Source organism: Berghia stephanieae, chromosome 6, assembly GCF_034508935.2.
Source record: "Berghia stephanieae isolate SIO BIC M18660-M18661 chromosome 6, UCSD_Bste_1.3, whole genome shotgun sequence".
NCBI classification, from domain to species: Eukaryota; Metazoa; Mollusca; class Gastropoda; order Nudibranchia; family Aeolidiidae; genus Berghia; species Berghia stephanieae.
Genome location: NC_088365.1, coordinates 61,739,713 through 61,762,364, shown reverse-complemented (window position 1 = coordinate 61,762,364; position 22,652 = coordinate 61,739,713). Strand labels below are relative to the sequence as shown.

Sequence of the window (22,652 nt, the reverse complement as noted above, 5' to 3'; positions counted from 1 at the left end):
AGGAGTTCTTATTTGTGCTATTTTTATTTTAACTCGAAAAACCCTTTCTGGTATGTAGTTAGCTCTGATATAATACCGTTTTGAGGTTATGGGTTACACATACACCATTTATCATATTACTTTGATCTCATGCACATTGGTAAAATACTCACAACATCCACCAGCCGGATATAGAGTAGCAACGCACAAAATTGTGTGTAAGCTTGAACGTTTATAGTCTGATCGATATTGAATTGATAGAATTTAGTGAGAGCTAACCATAAAACATGGCAGGCTAAAAACAATAACAAAGAGCTGAGTGGCGTCAATTTCGTTCCTTTCATTGAGGATGGAACTATTGCTTGCATAGATATTGTAATATCAACAACAAAAAAATAATTTTAAAAAAAAATTGATAATAATAATAATAAGAAGAAGAAGAAGAAGAAGAAGAAGAAGAAGAAGAAGAAGAAGAAGAAGAAGAAGAAGAAGAAGAAGAAGAAGTAGAAGAAAGTTTTAGATTGTAATAATTTATATCATCAGATAAAATCATCAATGACAAAAGCAAGTATTGAAGGCAGTTGAAGAAGAAACACCAGAGGACAATAGAGAATTTTTTAAAAACTTTGAAGGCGATGAGGCCAGACAGAGGTCTTGTCTTGTCTTGTCATGAAGTCACAACTCCATGCATCGAAGATTATCGCGACTGAGAAGAGTGTAGTGACGTGCCTAAAAAGCCTTCATTTCAATTTTATCGATTTCTCTGTCAAATTCGATTTGGCCATAATTTTTTTTTTCTATTTTCGAGCAGAGAATTCCATATTTGGATGATGCTTGGAAAAAATGAGTTGAGATGAGCATTAACTTGTGGGTTATCTGGTATGAGAGCTGTTTTATTGCGTTTGGAATAGGGCTATCAATTGAAATAGATGTGCCCAACAGTCGATTCCGGAGTTCAAGTTCCCATCGCCGCAAAAATGTTCTATTCTCCATTGTCTTCTGGTATTTCTCTACTCACTGCATTTCTTTTTGTTACCTCCCTTTGAACTTTCTCCACTCAAAGGCCATTGAGTCAAAATAATAACAAGATCTCAAAAAAAAATAGTACAAGGTCCATAGAGCTGGAGTTATCCCGGTTTCTATAGCATGAAACCAACAATAGCAATTGCTTGCTACCCTTTGGATAGGATGCTAATCTATTGCAAAGTACTTTCCCCACCAGATCCAACACACAAAGCAACCCAATCACTGCTGGGTGGACAGAAGGGGGGGGGGGGGGGGGGGTCAGAAAAAAAAAATCTCGAATTCACCTAGGATCGTAGGATTGATCCTTTTGCATGTGAAGTGAGTGCTCTATCAACTGAGCTATGTGGATCCCCAAAATAGTAGGTGGTATCGATTAAACTTGTATATCTTGTTTGCTGTAGAAAGTATAAAGGGGCTCGGAAAGTTCTTGTGCGTACCCTCTGCTTCAATCATGCAAAAGTCCAAATAATAATGGGTAAAATCATCTTTATACTTTTCTTTAGAATTAGACTTAAGAGTAAGAGCATTTAACTTTGCAGTCAACCTACTGTGATGCTTCAGCTGTTTGCATCAATTCTGATATGAAGTCATTCTGTAGTCGGCGATCTTGTGTCGATATTCCTTGATCATTCTAGGTAGTGGGTGGTTTTCGTTCTCTCTCTCTCTCTCTCTTTTTATTTTTCTGATCATGATTTTTGTGTAAATTGTAACTGGAGGTGTTGTTTGTGATCTTCCTCCAAATGTTTTTCCATTGTCTTCTTTGTATTCTATTTTATAAACATTTCCCTGAGATCCTTTAAGGGGCAGCGTGGCTCAGTAGTACGGCCATTGCTTTGTACCTGAAAGCATACCTGCCTACTTGAAAATTTCAAATTCAGTAAGAAATACAAAATTCATCAGTAATTAATGGTCAGATTTCAGTAATACTAAAGCAAGCAAAAATAATGATAGATACACCTTTTTATATATAGTATATAACATGGTAAGTTTATTTTACATATATAAAAGGGTGCATCTATCATTATTTTTGTTTGCTTTAGTATTACGGAAATTTGCCAATGACCCCCGCGATAATAATATGCTTATTGATGATCTACTTTCGACACTGCACTGTGTCTACCTATGAGGGTAAAGATTCCGTGTCGAGTCGATGACGTCACTCATCGCCAGCCAACGAGGCATTGAGATCTTTTATTGTAGCATGCGGTAAATAATGAAAAAAAATTATTATTTTTTAATTTAACGTTGCGACACAATTTGTATCAGTAATATTTCTTTTATTTCCGTAAGTCCTTACACTTCTGTAACAATTGCGGACGGTCCGTAATAATAGGCAGGTATGTGAAAGGCACTGAGTTAGATCACCCGCTGCGGCACTGTATGGCCTTGAGCAAGCCACCTCGCCCAAGCTCAATTTGTGGTGCTGCACTGCGGCTAACGCCTGGATTATTCCAGTCTTTCCCTTGGAATAGACCCTCGAGACAAATTTCCCCTATGGGATGAATAAAGCGAATTTTTATTCTTTATACGTTACAGTGAATTACATAATCAGTTGGATGGTGAAAAGGTTTGTACTGAGATATTGCCAAGTTTAATTAGAAGTCAATTTTTATCCAAAATGAGTTCTTGTCATAAATGATTAAATCAAACCACTTTGTACATCGGGAAATATCAAAGCTTCATTTTACTTCTAAATATGTTTTACAGCTAGTCAAGTTGATAAAGTACGAAATTTGAAAAAAAAAAGTTGCTGGATACCTTTCCTGTACATCTGACCATAACTTAATGAAAAATAACTTGATTTACTTCAAATAAAGATTAAAATGCTCTGGTGAGCATATTCTTTCAGAAAATGAAAAAAAAAAAATACAAATCCAAAATTTTCACCTTCCAACTGATTATGTCATGCACTGACACATATTGAGACGAGGCACTGATGTCAGATAAAGATATGAAGAAGTGTGTATGAAACATTACTGGACAAAGCAGAGAGAAAATAATAATAAAAACAAGAATAATAAAAAAAAAAATTTAAAACAAAAATCATCATGCTACAACAGCTGTTGAGGCAGATTGATTTATCTAATTTTTCTTTGTGTTTTTTAATTCTATTTCAACAACTGTCCAGGTGGGCTGATTTTTTTCTTGTATTTTTCATTCTGTCTTGCCTAGCACTGTTTCTTACAGATTTTTCCAAATAATTGTCCTGAGATTAAATGGAGATTGTGATGATAAATGATGATGATGTTAATGATGATGATGATGATGATGATGATGATGCTGATGATGATGATGATGATGATGACGACGATGTCGATAGTCAGTAACCTCTCTCAAAGTCGACGACATTTTTCATCGGTCTACCATCTCTGTAGGCATTCAGGTTATAGATGAAGGAATCAGTTGACTGGTTGACACCACAGGAAAAAGAAACAAAAAACAATAGGTTAAAAAGTAAAACAATTATATTGCCCTAAGTTTTCTTTATTTCTTATATTTATTTGTTTGTAATATTATAGTTTTGTTATTTAATTTTTCTTCTTTATTTTAATTATTCTTAAAATTTTATTTATTCTCTCTCTCTCTCTCTTTTTAAATTATAACTCTACCAATCTTCACTCCTGCTCTCTCTCTCTCTCTCTCTCTCTCCATTTCTCTCTCTTACCTTCATCTCTCTTCTTTTCTTCTTCATGCATGCACACACACACACGCACACACACACACACATTTACAAATTTTCACCTATATTATTAAGTCAATCAAATGTAAATATATTTGAATTTTGTGTTTACTTGAAAAAGGCCAAGGGCCGAAACGTCGTTTGTTTTGTGTTGTTCATTCATGTGTCAGATTTACTCCCTTTATCTTTATCTCCATTTTATTGACTCATTTAGTCACCTCTAGTTATTGATTTTATTGCCCCTATGTGCGGCTATGTGGTCTAGTGGCATGACACCCGCTTTCAGATCGGAAGGTCCTGGGTTCGAGCCTCGCGCTCGGCGCATAGTTGAGTCCTTGGAAAAGGCTATTTACTCACATTCTCTCACCGTACTCAGGTATAAAATGAGTACCTGGCCGTTAACAGCGTTGTCTTTGTCCGAAAATTGTAATATCGCCTAACAGGCGTCATGTCCCATCCTCAATGTTAAATGTTGCTGTTGACCAGGGACCCCTTGTAAAGCGCTTTGAGCACATTTAGTGGATATTGCGCTATATAAAAGCTCAATTGTTAAATATTTTTTTTATGCATTTAGTCAAAATGTACACAACATCTGCCAGCCAGATATAATGTGTAACCTTGAACGTTTATAGTCTGATTACTGTTTTTTGGGGGGTTTTTTTGTCTTATAATTTTCTCTTTACCGATAAGCATAAGGTCAATTTGTTAATGGTTACAAGTTACAGACCGCCTCCTGCGTCGAACTTTTATTGCCTACTTGAAGAGCTCGACAACTAGACCAGCAGGCACTCTACGACATGGGCTGGATTCTATGCCCATTGACGAAATTGTGACTCTAGCCAGGAACAGACGTGCTTGGTCCCGATATGTGAATTCCCTGTGTCTGTGACACTTTTATGCTGATGTAGCATAGCACTGTATAGGTGCCGTACTAATGTACAATGCAACTCATACATACATACATGGTTACAATATTACCATGAAACAAAACAACAGCATAGGCTTTTTTATACAGAGCAAAAATCACTAAAAAGGCACAAAGCGCTTAACAAAGAGTCCCTACCTAACAGCAACGCTTAACATGCAGGATCAGTCATGATGCCTGTAAGGAGATATTACAATTATTTATTTCCGACAAAAGGCAATGCTGTTAAGAGCCAGGTTCTCATTTTACACCTGTTTGGCAAGAAAATGTGAGTAAAAAGCCTTTTCCAAGGACTCAACTATATGCCACTCAAGGCAGGACTCAACCGATGGGGAGTGTCATACCACAAGACCACATAGCACAGCCAAAATAGTAATGTTTGAATTTAACAGCACAAAAGAAAAATAATAAAACCCAAAAAACACTAGAGCATCTATATAGGGGGTCCCTGACCAACAGCAACACTTAATATGTAGATGGAGACATGACGCCAGTCAAAAAGAGAGGGAAAAAAAGGGGGGATAATTTGTTTAAAGAACTGAACAAATGTGTATGAAAGGTGTCAGACAAAGCAAGAAAGTAAAATATAAGAAAAAAAAAACCATCCCAAAAAATCAGTCTACCTCGACTGGGGATCGAACCTCAGACCTTCTGATTACCGGTCAGACGTGCTACCATTATAATTTGTTTACTGACCATGTCTGGTGTAGTCATGGCACTGACATGTGGTGTAATGGTGACTCCTGGAAGAGTCCACAATGGACTAGAGGGAGGTAAAGGTTCTTCATTGAAGACATCTAGAATAGCACCACCCAGCCAACCCTTCCTGGAAATGTAAAAATAAAAAAAAGATTTATTGATGAAAAATTAAAGAAAAAATAAATAAATAATTTTTTTTTTAATAAATAAATTTAGAAAATAATAATAGAAAAAAATTTAACAATTATAATAATAATAATAATATAATAATAATAATAATAATAATAATAATAATAATAATAATAATAATAATAAAAATAATAATAATAATAATAATAATAATAATAATAATAATAATAATAATAATAATAATAATAATAATAATAATAATAATAATAATAATAATAATAATAATAAAATTAAATAAAGAAAGAGGGGGTAGGGGGATGGAAGGCATGAGGCTGTCTTATCTTGTCTAAATGATAAACGCATTTTTTTTTTTTCTCTCACTAGAGTTCTGATTACAAAAGATTGCTTTACAATGAACAATGCAACCAAGACTTGTTTACAAAACTGTGACTTTCACAACTCTGATTCTGTCTTAATCTACTGGGTTTTTTTGTGCTGCTATGTGGTCTCGCTTTCGGATCGAAAGGTCCTGGGTTTGAGACTCACTCTGCGCATAGTTGAGTCCTTGGAAAAGACTCTTTACTCATATTCTCTCACCGTACTCAGGTGTAAAATTGAGTACCAGGCCGTTAACAGCGTTGTCTCTGTCTGAAAAAAACTGTAATATTGCCTAACAGGCATCATGATTCATTCTATATGTTACATGTTGCTGTTGGTCAGGGACCCCTTATAAAGCGCTTTGAGCACATTAAGTGGATATTGCGCTATATAAAAGCTCAATTTAAAAAATTAATTTTCACTGATTTTCTTTAAAAACATCATTACCAGCCATCATTCTTTTCAAGCTGCTAACTGTATTCATCTTTCCAATAAATTTTATACTTGTAACTCCTCTACATGCAGTGAAACCTTACAATACTTATTCCTATTGATGCTATGCATTTAGGTAAAGTACTCATAACATCCGTCAGCCAGATATAATGTACCGACACACAGAACGGCTATGCGGTCTTGTGGTATGACATTCGCTTTCGGATCGGAAGGTCCTGGGTTCGAGCCTCGCTCGGCGCATAGTTCTCGGAGAAGGCTCTTTACTCGCATTCTCTCACTGTACTCAGGTGTAAAATGAGTACCTGGTCATTAACAGCGTTGTCTCTGTCCGAAAAAATTGTAATATCGCCTAACATGCGTCATGTCCCATCCTACATGTTAAGTGTTGCTGTTAGCCAGGGACCCCTTGTAAAGCACGTTGAGCATGTTTAGTAGATATTCCGCTATATAAAAGCTCAATTTTTTTTTTTATTTTACTTGTAATGATCATAAAAAATGTTTCCTGTCCACAATATAGAAATTTAAATACTGTACACTGCCCTAACAAATAAAATATAATCACAAAAAAAGGTAGGACTACAATGCACACAGACATCCTTCACAGATTAAAGTATAACAGAGAGCAATATGTTTTGATCTGTTGAAATTTACTGATTATGAATTCATACGACATGTTCAATTAAAAGAATTTTACTCATTACTATTATTATTACCATTGTTATCATTATTATTTACTATCATTGCAACTCAGACAACAAAAATAATAATAATAATAACAATAGTAATAATAATAATAATATAATAATAATAATAATAATAATAATAATAATAATAATAATAATAATGATGATGATGATGATGCATGATGATGATGATGATGATGATGCATGATGATAATGATGATGACGATAATGAAAATAATAATAATAATAATAATAATAATAATAATAATAATAATAATAATAATAATAATAATAATAATAATAATATTAATAATAATAATAATAATAATAATAATAATAATAATAATAATAATAATAATGATGATGATGATGATGCATGATGATGATGATGATGATGATGCATGATGATAATGATGATGACGATAATGAAAATAATAATAATAATAATAATAATAATAATAATAATAATAATAATAATAATAATAATAATAATAATAATAATAATAATAATAATAATATTAATAATAATAATAATAATAATAATAATAATAATAATAATAATAATAATAATAATAATAATAATAATAATAATAATAATAATAATAATAATAATAATAATAAATAATTTAATTTCAAATTTTAAAAAATCTAAATGAGCCTCACTTAATTCTTGAAAAAAAGTCATAAATCTTTAAAAGACACTCATTAACAATAACACTCAATTCTTTATCATTAATAAAAAAAAAGATTTTTCTCAGAACAGATGACCATCGTGTATTCTAACAGATGACCATCGTGTATTCTAACAGATGACCATCGTGTATTCTAACAGATGACCATCGTGTATTCTAACAGATGACCATCGTGTATTCTAACAGATGACCATCGTGTATTCTAACAGATGACCATCGTGTATTCTAACAGATGACCATCGTGTATTCTAACAGATGACCATCGTGTATTCTAACAGATGACCATCGTGTATTCTAACAGATGACCATCGTGTATTCTAACAGATGACCATCGTGTATTCTAACAGATGACCATCGTGTATTCTAACAGATGACCATTGTGTATTCTAACAGATGACCATCGTGTATTCTAACAGATGACCATCGTGTATTCTAACAGATGACCATCGTGTATTCTAACAGATGACCATCGTGTATTCTAACAGATGACCATCGTGTATTCTAACAGATGACCATCGTGTATTCTAACAGATGACCATCGTGTATTCTAACAGATGACCATCGTGTATTCTAACAGATGACCATCGTGTATTCTAACAGATGACCATCGTGTATTCTAACAGATGACCATCGTGTATTCTAACAGATGACCATCGTGTATTCTAACAGATGACCATCGTGTATTCTAACAGATGACCATCGTGTATTCTAACAGATGACCATCGTGTATTCTAACAGATGACCATCGTGTATTCTAACAGATGACCATCGTGTATTCTAACAGATGACCATTGTGTATTCCAACAGATGACCATCGTGTATTCTAACAGATGACCATCGTGTATTCTAACAGATGACCATCGTGTATTCTAACAGATGACCATCGTGTATTCTAACAGATGACCGACGTGTATTCTATCTATTCATAACACACCTGATAGCATTGATCAGACTGTCATCATCAATCACACTTCCTCGACCAACATTTATCAACACCGTCTTCTGTCAATAGTATGAAAAAAATGTTATGATTTTGCTAAGTTTGGCCGGAAAGAAAGTAAAACCAAATGCACCCAAACTTTTTAACTTGGTAATGAAGGTTAACTTAGAAAAAAAAAAACACAAACAATAAGTGCATAAAAATCGAAGACAAGAATCCATAAACTTCACATATAAGTAAAGGGATGCCAATATATATATATATATATATATATATATATATATATATATATATATATATATATATATATATATATATATATATATATATATATATATATATACATAATACCTTCTGTAACTTCAATTATTATTTTGTTTCATTTTGAAACATTTGATTGAAAAAAATTGGTGCATTGTAGATGTTATTAAAAATGTTACTTCTAACTACACCCTTTAGCAGGTCATCGGTAAACATACGTCTGACGTCAACAAGAATCACCCATGTTGTCAAAAGTGAACAAATTGGGGGTTTAATATACTTGCCCAAGGGAAACAAACAAAAGTGCCTGAATCAGGGCACGAACCCAGGTCACAGTAACTTTAACATCTCAGTCATTTCAACTCCCCCCCCCCCCCACCTCCCCACATCCTCTACCTGCATCTGTTACTAAGCATAAAATAATAACTGACAATGAGATGACAGAAAAAAAAACCAAAATATATATATAAAAAACTGGAAAACTGCTATCTCTTTGGGTTAAGAATACAATCTGTATTTAAATCCACTAAATTCGAAAATATATTTTTTACCACATCCTCACTTATTTATTGCTTGTTATTTCTTAATTTCTTTTTTTTTTTATTGGTCTCCCCTCTCCACCCATTAGAGATTCAGCAATTTGTCTAATTATTTATCATGCAGAAAGTGCTCATTCTTATATAAAGTGTAATATGACTTTCACGTTAGACGTTTCATTGAAACTGTTACAACCTAGTTCATCCCTACTGAGACAGATAAATTCCAGCTCTGTACAGAATCTACTGATAGGTCCAAAGTCAAAGTGATATTAAGCTGCTAGAAGATGTGGACTGTAAAAAGGAAATTATTAAAATGAATATAATAACAACTTTTAAAAAAATAACCAAAATATCAAACACAAAACGTTTTGGTTCAAAACCCTTCTTCAACCAGGAACAAAAAACAATAAAAACCTAAATCCAAAGGACCTTTTCATTCCATTCTCGATGATATGTGACAAGATGAGTCCATTTTGATAGATCCAAAGGACCTTTTCATTCCATTCTCGATGATATGTGACAAGATGAGTCCATTTTGATAGATCCAAAGGACCTTTTCGTTCCATTCTAGATTATATGTGCAATTTTGATAGATCCAAAGGACCATTTCATTCCATTCTAGATTATATGTGACAAGATGAGTCCAATTTTGATAGATCCAAAGGACCTTTTCATTCTATTCAAGATGATATGTGACAAGATGAGTCCAATGTTGATAGATCCAAAGGACCTTTTCATTCTATTCAAGATGATATGTGACAAGATGAGTCCAATGTTGATAGATCCAAAGGACCTTTTCATTCCATTCTAGATTATATGTGACAAGATGAGACCAATGTTGATAGATACAAAGGACCTTTTCATTCCATTCTAGATTATATGTGACAAGATGAGTCCAATTTTGATAGATCCAAAGGACCTTTTCATTCTATTCAAGATGATATGTGACAAGATGAGTCCATTTTGACAGATCCAAAGGACCTTTTCGTTCCATTCTAGATTATATGTGCAATTTTGATAGATCCAAAGGACCATTTCATTCCATTCTAGATTATATGTGACAAGATGAGTCCAATTTTGATAGATCCAAAGGACCTTTTCATTCTATTCAAGATGATATGTGACAAGATGAGTCCAATTTTGATAGATCCAAAGGACCTTTTCATTCTATTCAAGATGATATGTGACAAGATGAGTCCAATGTTGATAGATCCAAAGGACCTTTTCATTCTATTCAAGATGATATGTGACAAGATGAGTCCAATGTTGATAGATACAAAGGACCTTTTCATTCCATTCTAGATTATATGTGACAAGATGAGTCCAATTTTGATAGATCCAAAGGACCTTTTCATTCTATTCAAGATGATATGTGACAAGATGAGTCCAATGTTGATAGATCCAAAGGACCTTTTCATTCCATTCTAGATGATATGTGACAAGATGAGTCCAATTTTGATAGATCCAAAGGACCTTTTCATTCCATTCTAGATGACAAGATGAGTGCAATCTACCCACGGCACCCACCTTTTTCTGACAACGCTGCAATGTATTCCCTGATAACAAGTTGTCGGTTTGAGGAGTGCTGGGAACGACACTGACAAAGTAGTCACAAAACTCCAACACCGATGACAACTGTGAAAGAGGTCTGTGGAAAGTAAGAAAGTATAAATTGGTACAAGTGTTTGTTGGTTTTTGTTTTAATTTTGAAGGGTTTTACGGTGCTTGCAACACATTAACTCACTCAATCCTAGAGATTTTTGCTACTTTTCAAAATTAGAAAAAAAATGTATTAAAAATGAGAATGTGCCTAGATAGTTTTATTCAACTACCATTAATATGTAAAAATTAAGAATAATAGTTTTGATACTACGCCTATAATTTGTCTCAGAAAAATGTAATAAATATGGTAAAAGTAACCCCGGGTGTACTACGGATATAGTCGGTGTTAGGTTTGAGTGAGATAAGGGATAGGCAAAAAATTCTAGATTAATAATTGAGAGCACACGAGAAAAAGTAAGACAAAGGGAAATGCACAAATTGGGAACAGATGTAGATTCCAAGAGCATATCTCAGTGTTCTTAGATTGAGATCACCTAAAAGTCTCATCTGGACACAAGCACAAGATCTGACAAAAAGAACATACTCAAATGCTTATACACTCAAAACAACAAATAAAACAATACATAACAAGAGAGGTGATTTACAATGGAAAAAATATCATCTCCCAAAACTATAACTATACATTCGACTGTTTCCCTTCCAGCCAAGAAACACTGGCCAGGGTCAGGACAAAACCAAGTAATCTCATTCCAAGACAAAGACAGAAAGCAAATTGGAAAACAGAAATAGGGGGATAGAAGACATAGTAAGTGCCTCCCTGCCCACTATGGGAGGTCAGAAACCCCACCCACTGAGAGCGTACCTGACTTCATCTGCATGTTCCATACTTGTGCCTCCAGCTGTATACCTCTCATCTCTGACAACGCAAAGTACAGTCATACCCATTGTCTTGCAAGCACGGGCAACTGAGAAAATAAAAAAAGAATGGAAAAATAGATGGCACTTATCCATGAGACAAATAACGGTCAAAGTTAAGCTGTTAGATGCTATGGATTGTAAAAGTTAATGAACAATATTGAATTGAAATTTTAAAGAAGGAATATATGAAAGGTAGTCAGACTGTTTAAGTTTAATTTTGAAAGATGGTTACCAATTCGTTTCAGAACATTCAACTGCGCTCAGCGATTTGCCAATTTTATTGTTGTCTTTAATCAAGCACATCCTTGAATGTCAACCTCTTGAAGACCTGAGATGCACATTCCTTTCACCAAATCCAAGCATCAGTAACACACTTTATAGTCACCTGGAACAACTACAAAAGACGTCTAACTTCTACGTCATGGCACAAGACCGAAGGGCTAGAGCTCAGGTGGTCGCTGGTTTGGATAAGTAAGTAAGTAAGTAATCAAGCACATCTGAGTGAGAATAATTTATCTCATTATCCTTTAACGTATGAAATAGAAATACCACAAACCTTCAGTCCCAATTTTCCCTAGACCTAAAATGCCAATGGTCAAAGTGTCAAGTAGTCTGTATGTACCAACAGCTGCACTGAAAGGTTTGTAAAAGAACAAAGAGAATAAATTACACATCTATTATTTGTTTGGTTTTAAGGGTGGTTTTACGGCGCTTGCAACACATTAAAGTCATATCAGTGCCAGTAAAAAGGAAGAAAATGGGTGAGTAAAAAGTTCTAAAATTACAATTAAAGCACCAAAGAAAAGGTAAGACAAAGGGGAATTGGTTCAAATAAGAAACAGATGTAGATTCCAAGAGCACACTATCGAAGTAATTAGTTTGAGATCACCAAAAAGTCTCATTCAGACGCAAGCACAGGTCCTCCACTGAGAGGAATACACCCAAATGTTTACAAATCATATATCAAACAACCATAGTTATACATTGGGAAAGCATGGACGAGGCAAGAAATGTAATGAGAAACAGGATAAAAACAACTTTTTTCAATTTAACTTTTAAGATCTGATTATCATGTAGGATATGTACAATTTGAGAGAAAAACCATACGATCTTACAAAGGTGAAAAAAAAAGTATACAAATAAGCTTTTTTGATGTAGAGTTGGCAGCCCTGAAATGTGTTTATTAGGATAAAAAGTTCAGAAAAACCTGGAAGTTGATAACACAGAAAATGTAAATGCCTTTTATAATAACCTAAATATCAAATTGAAATTGACATAAATTGATAAAAGTACAAGTTAATGTAGGTTTGAATTATGTAAATTTCTTTATCTTTATTTGCGGAAAATTTTCTTTCAATTAAACACAATTTTCAATTATCAATATCAAATACTAAATGGTCATCTGTACGGGCTTTGCTTCGTATCTAAAAATGTACCAAGTTCGATCACCCTTTGCACTATGTGGCCTTGAACAAGTCACATCACCCTAGCTCACTTTGCGGCTGACGCCTGGGTTATCCCAGTCTTCCCTTGGAATAGACCTTAAAGACAAATTTCCTCATTGGGATGAATAAAGGGAATTTTATTTATTTATTATTAAATTTTTTTAAATAAAAAATTACAAGAAAGATAGTGGTAGTGATTACTTGTCAAACGTGCATCTCCTTTGAAGCTCGTCCATCTTGGTGAAATGTCTTTCTCTTGCAACAATCTCCCCTACAACATATTCTCTCATCATGGTTGGGTAACCCTCATCTCTCCGAGTCATTATAAAATCTGGCTTTCTCTGCTCACATACATAAAATGAAAAGGTCCATAAAGGAACCGAACCCAATATGGAGGAAAATTCACCAAGAAAATTTATAAACGTAGATTTTCTCGAAAAGTAGACATAAACATGAACATAGATCAACAGCGTTTTCACAAATTTATCATATTCGATACTCTTTACAATGATTTTTGTGCAGAATTTTTTTTTAATTATCAGTTTAAAGAGATTATGAACTACAAGGAATGATGTCGTATCACTGAGAATTTTTTTTAAATATAAAAATAAAATTGATTTGAAAAACAATCCTCAGCGGCTATGAGGTCTCGTTGTTTGACACTCGAAATCGGACAGTAAGGTCCAGCATGGGCGAAAGTAGGTCAGGCTGAAAAATCCTGAAATCGGCTATGTGGTCTAGTGGTATGACACTCGCTTTCTGATGGGAAGGTCCTGGGTTCGAGCCTCGCTCGGCGCATAGTTGAGTCCTTGGAAAAGGCTCTTCACTCACATTCTCTCACCGTACTCAGGTGTAAAATGAGTACCTGGCCGTTAACAGCGTTGTCTTTGTCCGAAAAATTGTAATATCGCCTGGCAGGCTCATGTCCCGTCCTACATGTTTAATGTTGCTGTTGACCAGGGACCCCTTGTAAAAGTGGATATTGCGCTATATAAAAGCTCACGAAAAAAAAAAAAAAAATCCATTTCCAACAAATTCAAAAATCCTGAAACTTATATTGAAATCTGACCAACTGACTCTAAATAGTATTGTGGTGAGATGATCTAGATGTCGGAAATATATTAAAATCCATTTCGAAAAACTGGAAATCTTGCATCAATGGTCCAGGATTTGAGTTCTTGAAAAAGCTTCTTTAGTAACTTTCTCTCACTGTACTTAGATGTAACATGAGAACCTGGCATTATCAGCTTTTTCTCATATTTGTAATATCGCCTCACATGTATCATGTCATATTTTCTACTTTAAATATACGCTGGTCATCAATAAACATCATCCACCCTCGCTCTTTTACATCCTGTAATCCTATGAATCTGCCTTTACATCCTGCTACTGAAATAGTTATGCCACATTTATGTAACCCATTCTAAAAAAAAAAAAATTGAGCTTTTATATAGCGCAATATCCACTAAACATGCTCAAAGCGCTTTACAAGCCAACAGCAACATTTAACATGTAGGACAGAACATGACGCCTGTTAGGCGATATTACATTTTTTTCAGACAGAGACAACACTGTTGAAGGTCAGGTACTCATTTTATACCCGAGTACGGTGAGAGAATGTGAGTTAAGAGCCTTCTCCAAGGACTCAACTATGTGTCAAGCGAGGCTCTAACCCAGGACCTTCCGATCCGAAAGCGAGTGTCATACCACTAGACCATATAGGCGCACATTCATGAGTAATACCCCAAAGGACTGATTATATACACACTCCTAAGGATTTAGGAACCAAAAGAGTGGAGGGGTTGAAGTCACGACTTTTCTTCCCTATTGTCAATTAAGGGCAAGATTCAATTTTACTCTTATCTTTATTTTTTCACTTAGAAAGCAATAACAGCAATACAACCACGAGTTTTTAAAAAAAATTGAGCTTTTATATAGCGCAATATCCACTAAACATGCTCAAAACGCTTTACAAGAGGTTCCTGACCACCAGCAACACTTAACATTCATAATCATATTTTGACCCTTTAAAATAGTGTACACGGTGCTGGAGTTCATACTAAAGCGTTGACATATCTCAGTAATTATTGCCTCATTCCTCTCCACTTCCCACTATGATGGTGACCTTAGCCTCAATAGTCAGTCTCATTCTTTTTTTATTTTGAGAATCCATCATGTTGTTATTGTTATCGAGTTGAATCGCTCTTTCTCGGTATAACAAGTCTATTAACGATAGAGAAATAGTGGGGAAAAAAAAAAAAGGATTTGAAAAAGTCTCGTTATTGCCAAGTTCTCGTTATTTCCGATGCCCTTAAACTTAAAGCACCACTGTAGTCACAAGCCACCTGTCGATCCTGAAGACCACACAGCCACATAATCTACTCAATTACATTTATTAGAAAAGGATAATAAATTACAATTGAAAATGAAGTTATGATCTTTTGATTTTTTGGGGGACTGACGGATTTACAATTCTTACCTTGGTTTTTTTCAACTCTCTGAAAGTTTTATCACAACCTGTAAAATAAATAACAAAAAAAAAAAATAATACTTTTAAATATCTAAATAAAAAAACAATAATAAAATTCAATGAATTCATTCCAACGGACAATTTGTCAATAGGGTCTGTCTTGGATAGAGACAGCAGAGCAGCACTGTAAAGTAAGCAAGAGGAGTTAAATTCCTGGATCAAGAACAAAAACAGATGACTACAGAAAGGCTTGACCCCAGGACTCCCAAGTGTAAAATTAAGTGCAATATTGTATCCACTCGACCGTCATGTCCCCTACAAATGATATCTAACTGCAATCAATAGTTTATCCCACCCCTAATTGGAGGAAGGTATCTGGAGTTATGTGCGACAAACGAATTTCCGTAAAGCTGAAGGGGAAAATATATAAGGCCAGCAAAGTTATATGGACTAGAGACAGCAGCTACAACAAAGAAACAAGATAAAGCAGTTGAAGTGGCAGAAATGAGGATGTTGAGATGGTCACTTGTCTGAACAAGAAAAGATAAAGTGGGAAATGAACGAATTAGAGGGTTGACTGAAGTGGAGAATGTATCGATGAGAGAAGATAGATTGAAATGGTTCAGACATGTAAAGAGACGAGAGAGGGAGTATGTGGGAAGGAAAGTATTGGACTTACAATTAGAATTAGTGGGAAAGAGAAAAAAGGGATGCACAAAGACTAGATGGTTGGATAAGGTAAAGAACTGGGCCTGGAGGAAGATGATGCTATGAACCGAGATGCATGGAGATATGGCATTCATTATGGCAACCCTTCAAAATGCGGGATAAGTTGAAAGAAGATGAAGTTTATCCCACCAAAAGCTACATGTTTGAGTTACATATTGTCATATTAAAAACGGAGCCTATTAAAAATGTAAGGGGGGGGGGGGTATCTAAAACAAACTATATATGCAATACCTTCAATCAAATTATTTTGACTTTCCTTTTGCAGCTGCTTAAGACTAGATTTTTAAACTTTCTCTTTTTATTGTTGTTGGATTTTTAAATTTAAATTTTTAAAATTTCATTTACGATATTTTTTTTTTAATTTTGCAATGGATATCAAAGGTCCATTCTGCTCATCAGTCTGCACAGAAATGCAATTAGCAATATATAAAACAATATAAAATACTGAATCTTTCACCTGCGCCTCCACTCTGAGCCCATTTGAGTCGACTCCTGGGGTGACAAAAAATTTGACCAATGAGATCAGGATCTGAGTAGATGTACTCCATGTGTGGTATTTGCTGAATGCTTGCATCCGATAGTTTTGCTTTGCCTGGAAATGGACATGTTGCTGCTCAAAGCTCAAAGAAATAAATAACCACACAATGCGAGATTAAATGCAAGCTTTAATTTAATAAATGAAGACAGATAATGTGCACGTTTCGGGTTTCCCCTTTATCAACAAAACATGATGAATGAAATATTAGAATGTAGTTTTTCATTCATTTTGTTTTGTTGATAAAAGGGAAACCCGAAACGTCCACATAATCTGTCTTCATTTATTAAATTAAAGCTTACATTTAATCTCGCATTGTTATTTATTTTGCCTGAAAATGGAAATTTATGCTCTTGAAATGAAAGAACACAAAACACTTCCATTGTGAAAAAAAATTCTTATTGTCAGACTACTATTTTTCTTTTTAAATGGAAAATAAACTTATATGCATGGATAGATAGAGACTCGCATACACAAACACACACACACAAACACACACATACACACACACACACACAGACACACACACACATATATATTTTATATAGGATCGGCTAACTTTTTTGGGTCTTTTCCAGATTTTCACCAAGTAAAGGGGAAACAAAACAATTTTAGGCTGGCATTGAGCACTAAGCATTCCAGCATGAAGTTAAATGATGTTAAACTTTTGCTGAAACAATGATTGCCAAGCTCTTAGCATAGTGTATTTGGATAAAGCTCTTTACACAATAACCCACTTGACTCAGGCATGAATAAGAATATATACCCAATTATAAAGAAAAAAAACGTGTGCATTTACTATATAGCGCTATATCCACGTAATTGTGCTAAAAGCGCTTTTTACAAGGCAGCGTTTCTTAGCTAGATCACAATTTATTTTTTTTTGGACAGAAACAACGATGTTAAACTCCATGTACTCATTTTACACCGGAGTAGGGTGAAACATGTAAGTAAAGAGCCTTTTCCAAGAATTCAACAACACGCTAGAAGTGTGGTACCCAAATCCTGTTCCATACAATCCAAAGGCAAGTGTCATGCAGGGGCAGCGTTACAGTCTTTGCTTCGAACCCAAAAGGTACCGAGTTCGACTACCCGCCTCTTTGTGTGGCCTTGAGCAAGTCACCACGCCCTAGCTCACTTTGCGGTGCTGCACTGCGGCTGATGCCTGGGTTATTCCAGTCTTCCTTTGGGATAGACCCTTAAGACAAATTTCCCCTTGGGGGATGAACAAAGAGAATTTTATTTTTTTTTTTTTTTTTTTATACCTCTAGACCAAACAGCCTGTCTATATAGGCAGAGACAGAAATTTCATGAGTGCAAGTTCAAAAAGAATGCCTTGCATGTAAATTTGTACTGTATGAAATGGAAATTGCTGGATTCCATAATAGCTTCGGGGATAAAAGTAAAAGAATCATTATGAACCATAAAATGGCGAGGTAAATCTGTGAAAACTTTCAATTTACGTGTTCATATTTTGTTTAAATACCAACCATGTTCACCTAGAACAGAAAGCTCAACTACTTCTACATCATCATCACCATTTGCGTTTAATGCTTTCCTCACACGATCAGGAAGGTCGGGCACAGCAAAACTCCCTGCATATATACGGCTTATTGTTGACATATTTTGCCATTGATGACTTAATGCCCATCCTACAGTGCATGACTGGGGAAATCTGTGAAGATAAAATAAAGATTTAGTTAGAAGGCCATGAAGATTTAGCAATAGATTTTTTTTTCTGTTATTATACTAGCGGAAAACCCACAATATTTGTGGAGAAATAAAGGCTATTACAAACAGGCAGTCAACTATTATATTTATTATACCTGTATTGTGTGGAAATTAAGATAAATGCGGCTATGTGGTCTAGTGGTATGACACTCGCTTTCAGATCGGAAGGTCCTGGGTTCAAGCCTCGCGCTCGGCGCATAGTTGCATCCTTGGAAAAGGCTCTTTACTCACAATCTCTCATCGTATTCAGGTGTAAAATGAGTAGCTACCTGGCCGTTAACAGTGTTGTCTTTGTCCGAAAAATTGTAATATCGCCTAATAGGCGTCATGTCCCGTTCTACATGCTAAATATTGCTGTTGACCAGGGACCCTTTGTAAAGAGCTTTGAGCGCATTTAGTGGATATTGCGCTATATAAAGCTCAATTTTATTTTTATTTTTTATAAATGGAGAAAAAAATGTTTGAGCTACCAACAATCTGTAAAACACAGTTTTATCATTTTTAGTTTTGTCAGTAATTCTGTGCTCATTGATAAAAATTTAACATTGGCTGTACCAAAGAATATTGACCCCCAATCCTAATTTTTAGAAAGAACAGATAGATTATAATTACTTGATAGTATCAAGAGAGATTTAAAATGACATCATCATCTTTTGTGGGAGAGATCTAAAATTACGTCATCATCTTTTGTGAGAGAGATCTAAAATTACGACATCATCTTTTGTGTGGGAGAGATCTAAAATTATGTCATCATCTTTTGTGGGAGAAATCTAAAATTACGTCATCATTTTTTGTTGCAAGTGTTCTAGAATTGTGTAGAATCTATTATACTCTCAATGATAATGATAGCCAAATGTCAAATAAAGACTGAATATTACGACCTAGCAGATTTTCTTAGAATGCATTTGAGTCAACGGGTGATACAATAAACCTTAAATTAAAAAAGTTTTGCAAGTTACTTGTATATCAGTCTGTAAAAATATTTCAGATTTGCCACTAATTCTGTGCTCAATGATAAAAATTTAATATTGGCTGTACAGAACAATGTTGATCCTGAACCCTATCTTTATTTCTTAGAATAGGTTCTTACAGATTTATGGACATGTATTTCAAAAGAAAGTACATCTTGTTTTGAGATGTTGATCAACATCATCTCTATCAGGTACTTTAGAAAATTAATCTAAAGTTAAGATTATCAAAAATATCATAACCTAGTTTTTAGAAGCACTTTTTCAAATAATATGTGAATCCTAACCAATTAAATTTATAAAAGCACAGCTCTGATAATTTTTTGGCTGAAAATGCAATATTTAGCACTAAACATCATGACACATCATAATACTGTTTGAGCCATATTCTAATTAATTGTCAAACCATTGAAGTTGAAGAAGTCATTCTGGGTTCACTTGAGTTTCATTTAACATTGTACCCTCTAAAATCAGTAGAAAATAATTGACAGTATGAGTGAAGGGAAAAAGATTAGGCTATCTACAATACTTTTCTTCTAGCAGACGACAAATTTCTGAAGATATTCTTGAGACAATAAAAGTTAGTGAATAAAATTTATGACTTGCCTCTCTTACTGCCAACATCAAAATATTGAAAATTATAAGTCTAAAGTAAGTACAAGTACAAGTCGAATAGTTTTATTATTATTATTATTATTATTATTATTATTATTATTATTATTATTATTATTATTATTATTATTATTATTATTATTATTATTATTATTATTATTATTATTATTATTATTATTATTATTATTATTATTATTATTATTATTATTATCTAGATAGACGTCTATCTAGCTAGGTAGAATTAGACTTCTATCTCGACTCTAGAGTAGAGTTACTTAGTCTATAGTCTATAGTATAGACGTCTAAGTAAAGTCTAACTCTAACTCTAACGTATCTTTTTTTAATTTCTAGATAGAGCTCTAGATACAGTGAACAGTGCCAATGCAGCAATGCACTAGGACTTTTTTTCTGACTTACCTCTGCTGTGATATTTTAAGCAGTAAAGAAGTGCTCCTCCTCGTTATTTCCATCGCCGTTCGAAGAAGGATGGGTCTATTCTTGCCTACTATTGGAAACTGGACAACGGAAAACGAAAATCGAAAGTAGGCAATGATGTTCCCGACTGCTGTACTGCAATAGTTTGCTCATTAACTGATCAGAGGATAAAGAGGCGTGTCCCTTGTATTGTGTTGTTTCGAATCAAAGTAAATGTGCGCGTTGACCCTAAGACTCTGATTGGTGAGCACCGGCGGGGATTGAACCAGGGAACCATTTACACAAGTGGGAACTTGAGTTTTGTTTCTTTTTTTTGTTATTTTTTTTAAAATTTTAATATATAAGGCAATACCCACTAAACGTGCTCAAAGCGCTTTACAAGGGGTCCATGCCAGCAGCAACACTTAACACATAGAACGAGACATGACACCGGTAAGGCGATATTACACTTTTTCTTCCGGACAGAGACACTGCTGTTAACGGCCAGGTATTCATTTTACACTTGAGTACGGCGAAATAATGTGAGTAAATAGCCTTGTCCAATGACTCAACTATGCGTAGAGCGAGGCTAGAACCCGGGCTTTCCTATCCGGAAGCGAGTGTTATACCACAAGACCACATAGCCGCGTGGACCAGGGATAGCAAATAACAATACCATGGATGGCAAATAGCAATAACAAAGACATGAGTGACGTCATCTTCGTTCTATCTATTGGCGGTAGAACAGTGGGTATTTTACTTATACACATGCCATCGATAACGAAAACCTGTGTTGTTCACTATGTTACCCATTCATTGTCGTTGCATTGTTTACATTATGACGACTGTCCGAGAGGCGTGGTTATCTGGTTGTCTTTTATTAAAATCCAAGAGAAGGTTGTGAGGAGATCCACGTCAATGCGTGCGCATCGGTTGTGGAACGGGCTATAGTAACGGTGGAAAGCATAGATTTGCTCATTGGGATAAGATAATAATAATAATAATAATAATAATAATAATAATAATAATAATAATAATAATAATAATAATAATAATAATAATAATAATAATAATAATAATAATAATAATAATAATAATAATAATAATAATAATAATCAGTGGCGTGGGGCCATTGGATCGAATGTTGCCAGGCACCGTACCAATCTTTTAAAAATCATTAACAGCATAATTTAATTAAAAATAAAACTGAGAAATTTTAACTCCACTGTCTTTCGCCAACTCGCCAACAACATACTGCCTTTTTAGTCTCCACTCTATTCAAGATTCCGAATCTCGCACTGCGCCGACTCGTGTGTTGGTGACATCACTGCGCGAAGTAGTGACTAAATCAAACACCGTGGTGCAAACCAATCCAAGCTCCAGTTAAATGCTCTATCCATTAGTATCGCTACAGCTGATTGAGCGAGAAACTGGGTCGAATTATACTATCTTCAAATAGCGGAAAAACCCCTCGACTTGTGCCAGGATCTGAGAGCTCCACCGTTGGACGGGGGATGCGCCAAATTAGGGTAACTTCGGCCATCCAAAATATTACATTAACTGTCAAAAACACTGATCATTGTCAAGTTTATTTGGAAGCAGCAAAGAAAGACAACATAAAACTTTAAAATATGACACATCAACCCCCCCCCCCCCCCCTCCCCAACTCTTTTTCACGATTATTGAATAAAGTAATTCTTTGCAACGAAGCATTGTGGACGAATGTACCAACATCTTTCTTGCTTGTAGTGCCGAGTTGATGGTTACGTGTGTATGAGTGTTTATTTGTGTGTGTGTGTGTGTGTGTGTTTGTTTGTTTGTGCGTGTGTATTTGTGTGAGTCAGAGAAAGAAAGCGAAGACTGTCAACAGTTATACTTTGGTG

The 22,652-nt window shown here is 34.6% G+C and overlaps 1 protein-coding gene across 4 annotated transcripts; it reads right to left on the bottom strand.

Annotated features, from left to right (window-relative positions):
• Positions 1-1,676: 1,676 nt before the first annotated feature.
• LOC144975386 (glyoxylate/hydroxypyruvate reductase A-like) lies at positions 1,677-20,880 on the bottom strand. Of its 4 annotated transcripts, none has more exons than XM_078919405.1 (11): positions 20,773-20,880; positions 18,535-18,719; positions 16,967-17,101; positions 15,790-15,827; positions 13,512-13,651; positions 12,422-12,498; positions 11,810-11,912; positions 10,912-11,032; positions 8,579-8,646; positions 5,307-5,436; positions 1,677-3,412 (listed from the first exon to the last, which is right to left on the bottom strand). In XM_078919405.1, the coding sequence occupies exons 1-11, from the start codon at positions 20,823-20,825 to the stop codon at positions 3,326-3,328; spliced, it is 1,137 nt and encodes a 378-aa protein (XP_078775531.1). In that variant the 5' UTR covers positions 20,826-20,880; the 3' UTR covers positions 1,677-3,325. The 4 variants fall into 4 exon arrangements, with proteins under 4 accessions (XP_078775531.1, XP_078775532.1, XP_078775533.1 ...); XM_078919406.1 differs by having other exon boundaries at positions 18,544-18,719; XM_078919407.1 differs by having other exon boundaries at positions 18,583-18,719; positions 20,773-20,873.
• Between the last annotated feature and the right edge of the window lie 1,772 nt (positions 20,881-22,652).